Raw genomic sequence first — 17,813 nt, 5'->3', positions numbered from 1 at the left:
CCTTACTGGCTTGCCGAGAAATTCGACCAGCTGGAGGCTGTGTTTCCTAATACGACTCCGGGTGAAAAACACCGGATTCTTACGCTTAGTTTACCGAAAGATTTAGCCCCTGAACTTGCTGACTGTGAAACTTGGGGTAAGACTTTTGCAGCGGTTTACTCGAGGTGCTATGGCACCCCGTCTGTGTCAAACCTTTCTGCGGTCCTTAAACGTGTTCAGGATGATCACGGACCGGAGTCGGCGGTTGAATTAGGTATGCGCCTGAGCGGCTCGTTTGAGACGGTTTGCGGTCTTATCCTTGCGAATGTCAAGGGGGATGCAGTGAACTTTCAGGTGGCCAATGCTCTGGCGTTAATTCCCGATGCCGAGAAACCCCGTCAGCTGGCAAGAATTATTGTGGCGGCTTATAAAATGGTTGGCCGCACTTCTAAGGGTTTAAAGGCTTTTTCTGAAAAAGAGAAGAAGCAGCCCCAGGGACAGTCTTCGGAAACGGGTGGACAACCCAAGTCCAAAAAACAAAATTGGCCTAAAAAGCAGAATCAGGGTAAGCAACAACAACAGCAGACACAGGTTTCTGGTCCTGCGCCTTCGCAGCCTGCGCAGTCAGATCGAGTTTATGATTTGCGCGATCACGCGACGATTAAATCGCCTGAGAGATTTCAGGCTTCTGACCAACGCTCTCCTCGTTCCTTTCAGGACTCATCGGCTCCGTCAACCGGTGGTGGAGGGGGCGGCAGGGGCAGGGGTGGCCAGCAAGGACGTGGCCAGCCCCGCACGCGAAGTGAAGGGGATCAGCGGGACGACTCTACGCCAAAGAGACCGCAGTTTGCCAAGAAGAAAGTCGCAGCCTTAACGGCGCATCGATATGCCCCAGATAGTGAGAACGCGGCTTCGGAATCTGACGTGGGCTCTGACCTTGCTGGACAGCGCGGCGGAGATTACCATAGTGAGAGAGGCCCTCCGTCCACTGTTGAAGGTGACAGCGACTGAAACTTTTATTGTGATTGAAACGGCTGATACACATGTTGCTCCCCCTGAAAGACTTTTTGAAATTGTCCTGTTAATTGAGGGTGACATGCAGCGAACTGTAAAAGGGGTATTTTGGGAAAATCTTTCGTCTCCGTATGACATTTTGCTTTCGGAGGCTGACTGGCCCCCACCTTTTGTTCTCGCAGCTCCGCGAGGGGAGGAGGTGATCCTCCCCAGTTTCGCGCACACTGTATCGAGAGTGGAAGCGCTGCATTTTGCAGAAGAGTGGGCTCTGGCGCTTGCGCCGGCTGTGTACCGAAATCAGTGTGGCTGGGATAAATTGTCCCCTAGCCATGAGATTCCTTTACGGTCACAGCCGCAGCCACAACCCCAGTATCCCATACGGCGTGAAGCTAAAGCTTCGGTCGCGGCTATCCTTGAACAATTGGAATATCAAGGTGTAATTGAAACGTGTGTGTCACCAATGAATAATCCCCTTTTTACTGTTAACAAGCCGGACGGTTCATATCGTCTGGTTTTGGATTACCGGCATTTGAACTCGCATTGCCGTAACTGTGCGGTACAGAATACTCACGGCTCTGCCCTAGTGAATAGTCTTGAGCGTAAACGGTTCAAAACCACGCTTGACATTTCCAATGGTTTTTATGCACATAGATTAGATGGTCTAAGTTCCCAATGGACCAGTTTTACGTGCGGCGGCGTACAAAAAATGTTTAAACGACTCCCTATGGGATATAAGAATAGTCCTGGAGTGTTTTCCGCCCGCATAGTCTCTCTTTTGGAGAGCTTCGATCCAGTTGCATGTTCGTATGTGGATGACATTTATCTCACAGACGACGAACTTTGGGTGCATCTGTGTCGAGTAAATAGCATAATTTGTAACTTTGCAGACATGGGTTACAAGTTTAACTTTGCAAAATCACACATTGCGGAGTACACAGTGTTGTTTCTGGGTTATGAACTTAACCACGAAGGAAAGGGGTTGGCTCCTCACTTCCTGGAGAAATGCGCGCAGTTGCGCTCTCCGACAACACTGAAAAAATTACAGTCTTTACTGGGTTTTTTAAATTTCGGGAGGACATACATTCCGGAATATGCCCAGCGTATCAAGCCTTTATATGCCTTGGTACAACCATCTTTTTCCAAATCATGCTGGCTGCCTGAGCATTCAGCCATTCTGCAGTCTTTGCAGGCTGATTTGCTCGCTTCTGACTACTTACAGACTCGTGATAACCAGACCAACCTGGTGATAAGAATTATCCCTGGGACGGTGGGTTTCACGTACCTGACTTTTAATGAAGGGGATACTGTACCTATTGCTTACAAGTCACACTTATACACTTCGGCTGAACTGCGTTTTTCCACTGTGGAGAAAGTTTTAACGGCTGTGCAGATGGCAATTCTTAAAGAACGTGCCCTGTCGCAGGGAAAGCGCATGTTGGTTGTTACCCCGTGTCCTGCCTTGGAGGCGGTCACGAAAGCCAGTGTACCGAATTCTAAAGCTTTGCACCCTCGGTGGATTCAGTGGGCTACATCCTTGACATCCCAGGATGTCACGTTTATTTTTGACGCCGCTTTACGGTCGCAGGAGTATTTACAGTATGAGTTTGTTCATCCTGCTCCTTTAGCGATGCGGCCGTTGGAGGATTTCCATTGTATCATTTACACTGATGGTTCGGCGCAGGTTGCGCATGGCTCTAAACATGCCTACGTTTCCGCTTGCGCCATTGTGGTCGGTGCCATGGTGGACGATGAGTTCAAGTCCAATGAGTTCAATGCTCGGCTCCCCCTGCCCACTGGACAGGCCTCTCTATGCCCTCAACGCCGAGCCCCCCCTACCCCCACTGGAGAGGCCTCTCCATGCCCGGCTCCCTCCTGCCCCCCCTGGACAGGCCTCTCCATGCCCTCAATGCTCTCTCCCTCCTGCCCCCCTGGACAGGCCTCTCCAAGCCCTCAATGCCCGGCTCCCGCCCCTGGACAGGCCTCTCCATGCCCTCAACGCCCGGCTCCCCCCTGCCCCCCCTGGAGAGGCCTCTCCATGCCCGGCTTCCTCCTGCCCCCCCTGGACAGGCCTCTCCATGCCCTCAATGCTCTCTCCCTCCTGCCCCCCCTGGACAGGCCTCTCCTTGCCCTCAACGCCCGGCTCCCCCCCCTGGACAGGCCTCTCCATGCGCTCAACCCTCTGCTCCCTCCTGCCCCCCCTGGACAGGCCTCGCCATGCCCTCAACGCCCGTCTCCCCCCCTGGACAGGCCTCTCCATGCCCTCAACGCCCCGCTCCCTCCTGCCCCCCCTGGACAGGTCCCTCCATGCCCTCAACGCTCTACTCCCTCCTGCCCCCCCTGGACAGGCCTCTCTATGCCCTCAACGCCCGGCTCCCCCCCCCGGACAGGCCTCTCTATGCCCTCAATGCCCAGCACCCTCCTGCCCCCCCTGGACAGGCCTCTCCATGCCCTCAATGCCCGGCTCCCTCCTGCCACCCTGGACAGGCCTCTCCATGCCCTCAATGCCCGGCTCCCTCCTGCCCCCCTGGACAGGCCTCTCCATGCCCGGCTCCCCCTGCCCCCCCTGGACAGGCCGCTCCATGCCCTCAACACCCGGCTCCCTCCTGCCCCCCCTGGACAGACCTCTCCATGCCCTTAACGCTCAGCTCCCCCCTGCCCACCCTGGACAGGCCTCATCATGCCCTCAACGCCCGGCTCCCTCCTGCACCCCCTTGACAGGTCTCTCCATGCCCTCAACACCCGGCTCCCTCCTGCCCCCCTGGACAGGCATCTCCATGCCCTCAGCGCTCGGCTCCCTACTGCCCGCCCTGGACAGGCCTCTCCATGCCCTCAATGCTCGGCTTCCCCCTTCCCCTGGACAGGCCTCTCCATGCCCTAAACGTGTGGCTCCCTCCTGCCCCCCCTGGACAGGCCTCTCCATGCCCTCTGTGCCCGGCTCCCTCCTGCCCCCCCCTGGACAGGCCTCTCCATTACTCAACGCTCGGCTACCTCCTGCCCCCTCTGGACAGGCCTCTCCATGCCCTCAACGCCCGGCTCCCTCCTGCCCCCCCTGAACAGGCCTCTCCATGCCCTCAACGCCCGGCTTCCTCCGGACAGGCCTCTCTATGCCCTCAACGCTTTGCACCCTCCTGCCCCCCCTGGACAGGCCTCTCTATGCCCTCAACGCCCGGCTCCCTCCTGCCCCCCCTAGACAGGCCTCTCCATGCCCTCAGTGCTCGGCTCCCTCCTGCCCCCCCTGGACAGGCCTCACTATGCCCTCAACACTCGGCTCCCCCCTGCCCCCCCTGGAGAGGCCTCTCAATGCCCTCAATGCCCGGCTCCCTCCTGCCCCCCCTGGACAGGCCCCTCCATGCCCTCAATGCTCGGCTCCCCCTGCCCCCCCTGGAGAGGCCTCTCAATGCCCTCAATGCCCGGCTCCCTCCTGCCCCCCCTGGACAGGCCCCTCAATGCCCTCAATGCTCGGCTCCCCCTGCCCCTGGACAGGCCTCTCCATGCCATCAATGCCCGGCTCCCCCCTAGCCCCCCTGGAGAGGCCTCTCCATGCCCTCAACACTCGGCTCCCTCCTGCCCCACCTGGACAGGCCTCTCCATGCCCTAAACGTGTGGCTCCCTCCTGCCCCCCCCTGGACAGGCCTCTCCATGCCCTCTGTGCCCGGCTCCCTCCTGCCCCCCCTGGACAGGCCTCTCCATTACTCAACGCTCGGCTACCTCCTGCCCCCTCTGGACAGGCCTCTCCATGCCCTCAACGCCCGGCTTCCTCCGGACAGGCCTCTCTATGCCCTCAACGCTTTGCACCCTCCTGCCCGCCCTGGACAGGCCTCTCTATGCCCTCAACGCCCGGCTTCCTCCGGACAGGCCTCTCTATGCCCTCAACGCTTTGCACCCTCCTGCCCGCCCTGGACAGGCCTCTCTATGCCCTCAACGCCCGGCTCCCTCCTGCCCCCCCTAGACAGGCCTCTCCATGCCCTCAGTGCTCGGCTCCCTCCTGCCCCCCCTGGACAGGCCTCACTATGCCCTCAACACTCGGCTCCCCCCTGCCCCCCCTGGAGAGGCCTCTCAATGCCCTCAATGCCCGGCTCCCTCCTGCCCCCCCTGGACAGGCCCCTCCATGCCCTCAATGCTCGGCTCCCCCTGACCCCCCTGGAGAGGCCTCTCAATGCCCTCAATGCCCGGCTCCCTCCTGCCCCCCCGGACAGGCCCCTCCATGCCCTCAATGCTCGGCTCCCCCTGCCCCTGGACAGGCCTCTCCATGCCCTCAATGCCCGGCTCCCCCCTAGCCCCCTGGACAGGCCTCTCCATGCCCTCAACGCTCTCTCCCTCCTGCCCCCCTGGACAGGCCTCTCCATGCCCTCAATGCCCGGCTCCCCCCCTGGACAGGCCTCTCCATTCCCTCAACGCCCGACTCCCCCTGCCCCCCCTGGAGAGGCCTCTCCATGCCCGGCTCCCTCCTGCCCCCCCTGGACAGGACTCTCCATGCCCTCAATGCTCTCTCCCTCCTGCCCCCCGGACAGGCCTCTCCATGCCCTCAATGCCCGGCTCCCTCCTGCCCCCCTGGACAGGCCTCTCCATGCCCTCAATACCTGGCTCCCCCTGCCACCCCTGGACAGGCCTCTCCATGCCCTTAACGCCCGGCTCCCTCCTGCCCCCCCTAGACAGGCCTCTCCATGACCTTAACGTTCAGCTCCCCCCTGCCCACCCTGGACAGGCCTCTCCATGCCCTCAACGCCCGGCTCCCTCTTGCACCCCCTGGACAGGCCTCTCCATCCCCTCAATGCTCGTCTCCCTCCTGCACCCCCTGGACAGGTCTCTCCATGCCCTCAATGCCTGGCTCCCTCCTGCCCCCCTGGACAGGCCTCTCCATGCCCTCAATGCCCAGCTCCCCCCCTGGACAGGCCTCTCCATTCCCTCAACGCCCGGCTCCCCCTGCCCCTCCTGGAGAGGCCTCTCCATGCCCGGCTCCCTCCTGCCCCCCCTGGACAGGCCTCTCCATGCCCTCAACGCTCTCTCCCTCCTGCCCCCCGGACAGGCCTCTCTATGCCCTCAACGCCCAGCTCCCTCCTGCCCCCCTGGACAGGCCTCTCCATGCCCTCAATGCCCGGCTTCCTCCTGCCCCCCTGGACAGGCCTCTCCATGCCCTCAATGCCCGGCTCCCTCCTGCCCCCCTGGACAGGCCTCTCCATGCCCTCAATACCCGGCTCCCCTCTGCCCCCCCTGGACAGGCCTCTCCATGCCCTTAACGCCCGGCTCCCTCCTGCCCCCCTGGACAGCCCTCTCCATGACCTTAACGTTCATCTCCCCCCTGCCCACCCTGGACAGGCCTCTCCATGCCCTCAACGCCCGGCTCCCTCTTGCACCCCCTGGACAGGCCTCTCCATCCCCTCAATGCTCATCTCCCTCCTGCACCCCCTGGACAGGTCTCTCCATGCCCTCAATGCCTGGCTCCCTCCTACCCCCCCCTGGACAGGCATCTCCATGTCCTCAGCGCTCGGCTCCCTCCTGCCCCCCTGGACAGGCCTCTCCATGCCCTCCATGCTCGGCTTCCCCCTCCCCCTGGACAGGCCTCTCCATGCCCTCAATGCTCTGCTCCCTCCTGCCCCCTGGACAGGCCTCTCCATGCCCTCAACGCTCGGCTCCCCCTGCCCCCCTGGACAGGCCTCTCCATGCCCTCAACGCCCGGCTCTCTCCTGCCCCCCCTGGACAGGCCTCTCCATGCCCTCAACGCCTGGCTCCCCCCTGCCCCCCCTGGACAGGCCTCTCCATGCCCTCAATGCCGGCTCCCTCCTGCCCCCCTGGACAGGCCTCTCCATGCCCTCAACGCCCGGCTCCCTCTTGCACCCCCTGGACAGGCCTCTCCATCCCCTCAATGCTCGTCTCCCTCCTGCACCCCTTGGACAGGTATCTCCATGCCCTCAATGCCTGGCTCCCTCCTGCCTCCCCTGGACAGGCCTCTCCATGCCCTCAATGCCCGGCTCCCCCCCTGGACAGGCCTCTCCATTCCCTCAACGCCCGGCTCCCCCTGCCCCCCCTGGAGAGGCCTCTCCATGCCCGGCTCCCTCCTGCCCCCCCTGGACAGGCCTCTCCATGCCCTCAACGCTCTCTCCCTCCTGCCCCCCGGACAGGCCTCTCTATGCCCTCAACGCCCAGCTCCCTCCTGCCCCCCTGGACAGGCCTCTCCATGCCCTCAATGCCCGGCTTCCTCCTGCCCCCTTGGACAGGCCTCTCCATGCCCTCAATGCCCGGCTCCCTCCTGCCCCCCTGGACAGGCCTCTCCATGCCCTCAATACCCGGCTCCCCCCTGCCCCCCTGGACAGGCCTCTCCATGCCCTAACGCCCGGCTCCCTCCTGCCCCCCCTGGACAGGCCTCTCCATGACCTTAACGTTCAGCTCCCCCCTGCCCACCCTGGACAGGCCTCTCCATGCCCTCAACGCCCGGCTCCCTCTTGCACCCCCTGGACAGGCCTCTCCATCCCCTCAATGCTCGTCTCCCTCCTGCACCCCCTGGACAGGTCTCTCCATGCCCTCAATGCCTGGCTCCCTCCTACCCCCCCTGGACAGGCATCTCCATGCCCTCAGCGCTTGGCTCCCTCCTGCCCCCCTGGACAGGCCTCTCCATGCCCTCAATGCTCGGCTTCCCCCTCCCCCTGGACAGGCCTCTCCATGCCCTCAACGCTCTGCTCCCTCCTGCCCCCTGGACAGGCCTCTCCATGCCCTCAACGCTCGGCTCCCCCTGCCCCCCTGGACAGGCCTCTCCATGCCCTCAACGCCCGGCTCTCTCCTGCCCCCCCTGGACAGGCCTCTCCATGCCCTCAACGCCTGGCTCCCCCCTGCCCCCCCTGGACAGGCCTCTCCATGCCCTCAATGCCGGCTCCCTCCTGCCCCCCTGGACAGGCCTCTCCATGCCCTCAATGCCCTCCCTGCCCCCCTGGACAGGCCTCTCCATGCCCTCAACACTCGGATCCCTCCTGCCCCACCTGGACAGGCCTCTCCATGCCCTCAACGCGCGGCTCCCTCCTGCCCCCCCTGGACAGGCCTCTCCATGCCCTCAGTGCCCGGCTCCCTCCTGCCCCCCCTGGACAGGCCTCTCCATGCCCTCAACGCTCGGCTCCCCCTGCCCCCCCTGGACAGGCCTCTCCATGCCCTCAACGCCCGGCTCCCTCCTGCCCCCCCAGGACAGGCCTCTCCATGCCCTCAATGCTCGGCTCCCACTGCCCCCCTGGACAGGCCTCTCCATGCCCTCAACGCCCGACTCCCTTCTGGCCCCCCCTGGAGAGGCCTCTCCATGCCCGGCTCCCTCCTGCCCCCCCTGGACAGGCCTCTCCATGCCCTCAATGCCCGGCTTCCCCCCTGGACAGGCCTCGCCATGTCCTCAACACTCTGCTACCTCCTGCCCCTTCTGGACATGTCTCTCCATGCCCTCAACGCCCGGCTCCCTCCTGCCCCCCCTGGACAGGCCTCTCCATGCCCTCAATGCTTTGCACCCTCCTGTCCCCCCTGGACAGGCCTCTCCATGCCCTCAACGCCCGGCTCCCCCCCGGACAGGCCTCTCTATGCCCTCAACGCCCAGCTCCCTCCTGCCCCCCCTGGACAGGCCTCTCTATGCCCTCAACGCCCGGCTCCCTCCTGCCCCCCCTAGACAGGCCTCTCCATGCCCTCAGCGCCTGACTCCCTCCTGCCCACCTGGACATGCATCTCTGTGCCCTCAATGCCCGGCTCCCCCCTGCCCCCCTGGACAAGCCTCTCCATGCCCTCAACGCCAGCTCCCTCCTGCCCCCCTGGACAGGCCTCTCCATGCCCTCAACGCCCCCCCATCCCCCCTGGACAGACCTCTCCATGCCCTCAAAGCTCGACTCCCCCTGCCCCCCCTGGACAGGCCTCTCCATGCCCTCAACGCTCGGCTCCCCCTGCCCCCCTGGACAGGCCTCTCCATGCCCTCAATGCTTGGCCCCCCCTGCCCCCCCTGGACAGGTCTCTCCATGCCCTCAATGCTCGGCTCCCTCCTGCCCTCCCCGGACAGGCCTCTCCATGCCCTCAATGCCCGGCTCCCTCCTGCCCCCCTGGACAGGCCTCTCCATGTCCTCAATGCTTGCTCCCCTTGCCCCCCTGGACAGGCCTCTCCATGCCCTCAAGGCTCAGCTCCCTCTTGCACCCCCTGGACAGGCCTCTCCATGCCCTCAATGCTCGGCTCCCCCCTGCACCCCCTGGACAGGCCTCTCCATGTCCTCAACGCTCAGCTCCCTCCTGCCCCCCCTGGACAGGCCTCTCCATGCCCTCAATGCTCGGGTCCCCCCTACCCCCCCTGGATAGGCCTCTCTATGCCCTCAACGCTCTGCTCCCTCCTGCCCCCCTGGACAGGCCTCTCCATGCCCTCAACGCCCGGCTCCCTCCTGCCCCCCTGGAAAGGCCTCTCCATGCCCTCAACGCCCGGCTCCCTCCTGCCCCCCCTGGACAGGCCTCTCCATGCCCTCAACACCCGTCTCCCTCCTGCCCCCCCTGGACAGGCCTCTCCATGCCCTCAACGCCTGGCTCCCCCCTGCCCCCCCTGGACAGGCCTCTCCATGCCCCCAACGCCTGGCTCCCTGGTGCCCCCCCTGGACAGGCCTCTCCATGCCCTCAATGCTCGGCTCCGTCCTGCCCCCCCCGGACAGGCCTCTCCATGCCCTCAACGCCCGGCTCCCTCCTGCCCCCCTGGACAGGTTTCTCCATGTCCTCAACGCTCGGCTCCCCCTGCCCCCCCTGGACAGGCCTCTCCATGCCCTCAACGCTCAGCTCCCCCTGTCCCCCTGGACAGGCCTCTCCATGCCCTCAACGCCCGGCTCCCCCCCTGGACAGGCCTCTCCATGCCCTCAACGCCCGGCTCCCCCCCCTGGACAGGTTTCTCCATGCCCTCAATGCTCTGCTCCCTCCTGCCCGCCCTGGATAGCCCTCTCCATGCCCTCAACACCTGGCTCCCCCCCGGACAGGCCTCTCTATGCCCTCAACGCCCAGCTCCCTCCTGACCCCCATGGACAGGCCTCTCCATGCCCTCAATGCCGGGCTCCCTCCTGCCCCCCTGGACAGGCCTCTCCATGCCCTCAACGCTCTGCTCCCTCCAGCCCCCCTGGACAGGCCTCTCCATGCCTTCAACGCTTGGCTCCCCCTGCCCCCCCTGGATAGGCCTCTCCATGCCCTCAATGCTCGGCCCCCCTCTACCCCCCCTGGACAGGCCTCTCCATGCCCTCAGCGCTCGGTTCCCTCCTGCCCCCCCTGGACAGGCCTCTCCATGCCCTCAATGCTCGGCTTCCCCCTCCCCCTGGACAGGCCTCTCCATGCCCTCAACGGTTTGCTCCCTCCTGCCCCCCTGGACAGGCCTCTCCATGCCCTCAACACTCGGCTCCCCCTGCCCCCCTGGACAGGCCTCTCCATGCCCTCAACGCCCGGCTCTCTCCTGCCCCCCCTGGACAGGCCTCTCCATGCCCTCAACGCCTGGCTCCCCCCTGCCCCCCCTGGACAGGCCTCTCCATGCCCTCAATGCCGGCTCCCTCCTGCCCCCCTGGACAGGCCTCTCCATGCCCTCAATGCCCTCCCTGCCCCCCTGGACAGGCCTCTCCATGCCCTCAACACTCGGATCCCTCCTGCCCCACCTGGACAGGCCTCTCCATGCCCTCAACGCGCGGCTCCCTCCTGCCCCCCCTGGACAGGCCTCTCCATGCCCTCAGTGCCCGGCTCCCTCCTGCCCCCCCTGGACAGGCCTCTCCATGCCCTCAACGCTCGGCTCCCCCTGCCCCCCCTGGACAGGCCTCTCCATGCCCTCAACGCCCGGCTCCCTCCTGCCCCCCCAGGACAGGCCTCTCCATGCCCTCAATGCTCGGCTCCCACTGCCCCCCTGGACAGGCCTCTCCATGCCCTCAACGCCCGACTCCCTTCTGGCCCCCCCTGGAGAGGCCTCTCCATGCCCGGCTCCCTCCTGCCCCCCCTGGACAGGCCTCTCCATGCCCTCAATGCCCGGCTTCCCCCCTGGACAGGCCTCGCCATGTCCTCAACACTCTGCTACCTCCTGCCCCTTCTGGACATGCCTCTCCATGCCCTCAACGCCCGGCTCCCTCCTGCCCCCCCTGGACAGGCCTCTCCATGCCCTCAATGCTTTGCACCCTCCTGTCCCCCCTGGACAGGCCTCTCCATGCCCTCAACGCCCGGCTCCCCCCCGGACAGGCCTCTCTATGCCCTCAACGCCCAGCTCCCTCCTGCCCCCCCTGGACAGGCCTCTCTATGCCCTCAACGCCCGGCTCCCTCCTGCCCCCCCTAGACAGGCCTCTCCATGCCCTCAGCGCCTGACTCCCTCCTGCCCACCTGGACATGCATCTCTGTGCCCTCAATGCCCGGCTCCCCCCTGCCCCCCTGGACAAGCCTCTCCATGCCCTCAACGCCAGCTCCCTCCTGCCCCCCTGGACAGGCCTCTCCATGCCCTCAACGCCCCCCCATCCCCCCTGGACAGACCTCTCCATGCCCTCAAAGCTCGACTCCCCCTGCCCCCCCTGGACAGGCCTCTCCATGCCCTCAACGCTCGGCTCCCCCTGCCCCCCTGGACAGGCCTCTCCATGCCCTCAATGCTTGGCCCCCCCTGCCCCCCCTGGACAGGTCTCTCCATGCCCTCAATGCTCGGCTCCCTCCTGCCCTCCCCGGACAGGCCTCTCCATGCCCTCAATGCCCGGCTCCCTCCTGCCCCCCTGGACAGGCCTCTCCATGTCCTCAATGCTTGCTCCCCTTGCCCCCCTGGACAGGCCTCTCCATGCCCTCAAGGCTCAGCTCCCTCTTGCACCCCCTGGACAGGCCTCTCCATGCCCTCAATGCTCGGCTCCCCCCTGCACCCCCTGGACAGGCCTCTCCATGTCCTCAACGCTCAGCTCCCTCCTGCCCCCCCTGGACAGGCCTCTCCATGCCCTCAATGCTCGGGTCCCCCCTACCCCCCCTGGATAGGCCTCTCTATGCCCTCAACGCTCTGCTCCCTCCTGCCCGCCTGGACAGGCCTCTCCATGCCCTCAACGCCCGGCTCCCTCCTGCCCCCCTGGAAAGGCCTCTCCATGCCCTCAACGCCCGGCTCCCTCCTGCCCCCCCTGGACAGGCCTCTCCATGCCCTCAACACCCGTCTCCCTCCTGCCCCCCCTGGACAGGCCTCTCCATGCCCTCAACGCCTGGCTCCCCCCTGCCCCCCCTGGACAGGCCTCTCCATGCCCCCAACGCCTGGCTCCCTGGTGCCCCCCCTGGACAGGCCTCTCCATGCCCTCAATGCTCGGCTCCGTCCTGCCCCCCCCGGACAGGCCTCTCCATGCCCTCAACGCCCGGCTCCCTCCTGCCCCCCTGGACAGGTTTCTCCATGTCCTCAACGCTCGGCTCCCCCTGCCCCCCCTGGACAGGCCTCTCCATGCCCTCAATGCTCAGCTCCCCCTGTCCCCCTGGACAGGCCTCTCCATGCCCTCAACGCCCGGCTCCCCCCCTGGACAGGCCTCTCCATGCCCTCAACGCCCGGCTCCCCCCCCTGGACAGGTTTCTCCATGCCCTCAATGCTCTGCTCCCTCCTGCCCGCCCTGGATAGCCCTCTCCATGCCCTCAACACCTGGCTCCCCCCCGGACAGGCCTCTCTATGCCCTCAACGCCCAGCTCCCTCCTGACCCCCATGGACAGGCCTCTCCATGCCCTCAATGCCGGGCTCCCTCCTGCCCCCCTGGACAGGCCTCTCCATGCCCTCAACGCTCTGCTCCCTCCTGCCCCCCTGGACAGGCCTCTCCATGCCTTCAACGCTTGGCTCCCCCTGCCCCCCCTGGACAGGCCTCTCCATGCCCTCAATGCTCGGCCCCCCTCTACCCCCCCTGGACAGGCCTCTCCATGCCCTCAACGCCCGGCACTCTCCTGCCCCCCCTAGACAGGCCTCTCCATGCCCTCAACGCCTGATTCCCCCCTGCCCTCCCTGCACAGGCCTCTCCATGCCCTCAATGCCCGGCTCCCTCCTGCCCCCCCTGGACAGGCCTCTCCATGCCCTCAACGCCCGGCTCCCCCCTTCCCCCCTGGACAAGCCTCTCCATGCCCTCAACGCCAGCTCCCTCCTGCTCCCCTGGACAGGCCTCTCCATGCCCTCAACGCCCCCCCTGCCCCCCCTGGACAGGCCTCTCCATGACCTGAATGCTCTGCTCCCTCCTGCCCCCCCTGGACAGGCCTCACCATGCCCTCAACGCGCGGCTCCCTCCTGCCCCCCCTGGACAGGCCTCTCCATGCCCTCAACACTCAACTCCCCCTGTCCCCCTGGACAGGCCTCGCCATACCCTCAACGCCCGGCTCCTCCCCTGGACAGGCCTCTCCATGCCCTCAACGCCCGGCTCCCTCCTGCCCCCCCCTGGACAGGTCTCTCCATGCCCTCAACGCTCTGCTCCCTCCTGCCCCCCCTGGACAGGCCTCTCCATGCCCTCAATGCCTGGCTCCCTCCTGCCCCTCTGGACAGGCCTCTCCATGCCCTCAATGCCCGGCTCCCTCCGGCCCCCTCTGGACAGGCCTCTCTGTTGGACAGGCCGCATGTTCGAGCTGTACCCCCTCCTCGCAATGGGACCAGGACCCTGGCTCTCCCTGCATCCCCAGCCAGAGTCCCCCAACGACCACCCGAAGTACCCTGCAATCCCTCCACTACAAGACACCAGCTCCGGACCCAGCTGGCCCGGGTCACCATCTACCCCACGACATCGACCCGGCCGCCATCTTGGGGCACTGCAGCACGAGGCCGCGTGGCCTCAACTCGACCCTCACCCTGGGCCCGGCCGGGCCCGACATCGAGGCACCAACCTCCCCCCAGGAGGCAGAGTGACCACTTGGCGAGTCAATGGGAGAAGGAATCGTCAACGGCTCTCCTCCGCCAGGTGTCGATCACCCCAGGCCGCCTGGGCGCTGGCTCCACCCCCCTGCTGGGTGTCTGGACTCCCTCATCCCGGACCTCCCGGCCCCCAGGCGCGAGGGTCCGGACATCAAAGGGGACCAGACCTATAACTGGGGCAGGACCAGACCAGGAAGGCAGTTGTATCCTGGAGTCGAGAGACCCGAGAAGAACTCATCCGTGACTTGGCCTGCTGGCGCTGCCGCGGCCCTCTGCCTCGTGAAACCATCGTCGTGGCCTGCTGGCGCTGCCGCGGCCCTCTGCCTCGTGAAACCATCGTCTTGGCCTGCTGGCGCTGCCGCGGCCCTCTGCCTCGTGAAACCATCGTCTTGGCCTGCTGGCGCTGCCGCGGCCCTCTGCCTCGTGAAACCATCGTCTTGGCCTGCTGGCGCTGCCGCGGCCCTCTGCCTCGTGAAACCATCGTCTTGGCCTGCTGGCGCTGCCGCGGCCCTCTGCTTTGAGAGACTATCATCTTGGCCTGCTGGCGCCGCCGCGGCCCGATCCACAGACACTCCAGCTCGAGGATTGTGAGCTCGCCTTTTACCCCAACCTGTGCCGATCCGGTACCAAGACTGTCCCGCTACCCCCTTTCCCTACAAAGACTAGAAGTGAGAGGACCCCCGGGTCCAAGTTATCCTGTATCGCTGATATCCTTGCCTTAAGAACCTTATATAAAGCCTTGAACTCGACTTGGTGTGGTGCCTGTTTGTGGGGAGGGAGGGTACTTGTCTGTACGATCGCCGGAGACGGTCCCCCTCGGGGATCTCTCCCTCGGTATCCGGCCGACCCTCAGGGTCCCCGTCTAACATTGGTGGCCAGCGACGGGATCCGAACCTACGCATAATCGTACAGAAAGTCACTCGCCCCACCACACACAACAACCATGTCAATAGAGAGCGGAACAACGGAAAGATTTCAGATGGAAAAGTTGGAAGACTACAACCACCGGGAACTGAAGCAATATTGCATAGAACTTGGACTTCCAACCACAGGTCTTAGCACAAAGGAAGACTTCAAACGAGCCCTAGAAGCTTGGGCAGAAACGGGTACGGCCGTACCCCGAACACAAACAACCGAAACGAGCCCCGCACCAACTAAAGAAAGAACGGATCTCTCCCTGGAAGAGATCCGAGAAAGAGAAAAAACCAGACTCCACGAATTAGAACTTGCCCGACTTCGCTTGGATGGGGAACTCAAGCTGGCAGAACAAAAAATAACCCTGGAACACTTACGACTCAGAGAAGAGCGGGAAGACAAGCAAAGACAGAGGGAGCTAGAGGAAAAGAGACTAGAATACGAACATGAGCGCAATCTCAAAGCACTGGAGATTCAGAAACAGAATAAAGACCTCGGGCTCCCCGAACGACCGACCCCGTCTGCCTCGACCGAACCCAAGGTTCACATCCCCAAAGATGTCATCCGGGAATACCACAAGAACGATGATATCCAGCAGTGGTTTAAAGCCTATGAGGTGGCAATGACCTCCCACCGGATTCCCCGAAGCGATTGGGGAGCCGGATTATGGGGGAGGTTTGTCAACGAAGGGCGGGACGCCCTGCTGCAACTCCCGGACCAGCTGATGACCTCCTACGACCACATGAAGGCCGCCCTCCTCACTCGATACGGGCTCACACCCGAGATGTACCGCCAACGGTTCCGCGACTGCAAACGGATTCCGGGTACAACTTGGGTGGAGTACGTGAACTTTTTTAGCCGAGCCTTCGAGGGGTGGATCAAGGGCAACAAAGTAACCACCTACGACCAACTCTTTGACCTTATCGTATGGGAACACCTGTCGAACAACTGCTTCGTGGAGCTCCGGCAACACCTCCTGGACAGCAAGCTAACCGACCCTTGACAACTCGCCGCCGAAGCCGACCGATGGGAAAGCACCCGAGTTGGCCGGAGCGCACCCAGCGAAGTATCCAGATCGTATCGCCCCCGAGGGGGAGGAGGAAGTCAGGGTCGGGGGAGAGACTCCGGCCCCTCGTCACCCCCCAGAAACCCCTCGACCCCGGTTGGCCGGGGAAGCCCTGCCGTCCGGGCCGGTTTCCGGGCCAACATTACGTGCCACAGGTGCCAGCGACCCGGCCACTACGCCAATGATCCCAACTGCCCAAAGAATCAGAACACTACTCCCCGCCAAGTTGCAGCGGCGGCCCTAGGGGAAGAATTAATCCCGGAAGACCAAGAGGAGTACGAGACCGATCCTTCTGAATGGGCACCCGCCGCCATGGCACTGGTCTGCTTAGGGGAGAGAGACATGATTCCGCGGGCCCCCCTTCCCGCCAACACACAGAAGTACGGTCAATGGGTCAACATCAATGGCCGCCGGGCGGAAGCCCTCCGCGACACCGGGGCCAGTGTAACGGCGGTCCGACGCCACCTCGTCACTCCAGACCAAATCTTGCCGAACATTCTTTGCCCTGTTCGATCAGCCGACAACTCCGAAAGCCTATGCCACATGGCCTGCGTCCCCTTCGAGTGGGGAGGAGTAACAGGGATGTTAAAAGTAACTGTCCGCGATGATGCCCCCGTGGACTGCCTCCTAGGAAACGACCTTGAAAGCTCTCCCTGGGCAGCTGTCGAACGGAGGGAGCACCTGGGGATGCTTGGCCTCCCCGAATGGGTCTGCGTCACGACCCGATCCATGACCGCCCGCGCGGTCCCCAGCCCAGAAGAGCCCGAGTGGCCAGAACCTCCTCCCGCGCTCATCCCAGAGGAGGCCGCCCCAGAAGCCCTTCCCTTGCAAACCGAAGAAGGACCCGACCAGCTTCGGGACGTCCCTGACCTGGCACAATGGCGGCAGGAGGGAGGCCCCACGCAGGAACAATTCCGGGCCGAGCAAAAAACCTGTCCTTCTCTCGAAGGACTCCGGCAGCAAGCCCTGGCCCAGAGCACCGGGGATACCTCGGGGGCCCACTGGATCTACTGGGACCAAGACCTGCTCTACAGCGAGCAGAAAATTGCAGAACTAGGGGCCAGTCGGGTGCTGGTGGTGCCCCTTCGCTTCCGAGACTTCCTCCTGAACTTAGCCCACGATGTCCCCCTTGCCGGACACCTGGGGCAGGATAAAACCTACGACCGCCTGGTGACCCATTTTTTCTGGCCCCACATGCGGAAGGATGTCGCCAACCACTGCAAGGCCTGCCCCACCTGCCAGGCCAGCGGAAAAAGTGGCCGAAAAATCAAAGCACCATTACAACCCTTTCCTGTCGTCACCACCCCGTTTGAACGAGTGGGAATAGACATTGTGGGGCCCCTCGACCCTCGAACAGCCCAAGGACACCGATTCATCCTGGTCCTGGTAGACCACGCCACCCGCTATCCCGAGGCCATCCCTCTTCGGACTGTGACGGCCCCCGTGGTGGGCCGGGCCCTGATGGGGATCTTCTCCCGGGTAGGGTTCCCCCGGGAGGTCGTCAGTGACAGGGGCACGAACTTTATCTCCAGATATATGAAGTCCCTCTGGCAGCAATGCGGGGTCACCTACAAATTCACGACCCCCTATCACCCGCAAGGAAACGGACTGGTCGAGAGATTCAACCGCACCCTCAAGGGGATGATTATGGGTCTAGAAGAACCCCTTCGACGCCAGTGGGACGTACTGCTGCCATGCCTCCTGTTTGCCTATCGGGAGGTCCCGCAGAAGTCCCTCGGCTTCAGCCCCTTTGAACTACTGTACGGACACCCCGTCCGGGGCCCCCTCAGCCTAGTCAAGGAAGGTTGGGAGCAGCCTCCCCAGAAAACTCCCCCGGACGTCTACCGGTATCTCCTGGCTCTCCGCAACCAGACCCGGCGGTTCCGAGACTCCGCCAAAGCCAATCTCGAGGCCAGTCAGGAGGACATGAAGAGGTGGTACGATCAGCACGCGTCCTCCATTGAGTTCGAACCGGGACAACAGGTCTGGGTGATGTCCCCGGTTGAA

General features: G+C 64.0%; 1 protein-coding gene across 2 annotated transcripts in view; it reads left to right on the top strand.

The window, feature by feature from the left end:
* LOC144806550 (uncharacterized) overlaps positions 1-14,988 on the top strand; it is a 365,216-nt gene extending 350,228 nt beyond the window's left edge. For both annotated transcript variants that reach the window (XM_078672888.1, XM_078672889.1), the window contains one exon: positions 13,512-14,988. In XM_078672888.1, the coding sequence (XP_078529014.1) occupies positions 13,512-13,819 (308 nt within the window). In that variant the 3' untranslated portion in view covers positions 13,820-14,988. The remainder of the gene's footprint in view (positions 1-13,511) is intronic.
* The last annotated feature ends 2,825 nt before the right edge of the window (positions 14,989-17,813 follow it).

The sequence above is a fragment of the Lissotriton helveticus genome, assembly GCF_964261635.1.
Source record: "Lissotriton helveticus chromosome 1_1 unlocalized genomic scaffold, aLisHel1.1 SUPER_1_unloc_84, whole genome shotgun sequence".
Lineage (NCBI taxonomy): Eukaryota > Metazoa > Chordata > Amphibia > Caudata > Salamandridae > Lissotriton > Lissotriton helveticus.
This window is presented reverse-complemented; position numbering and strand designations above follow the sequence as displayed.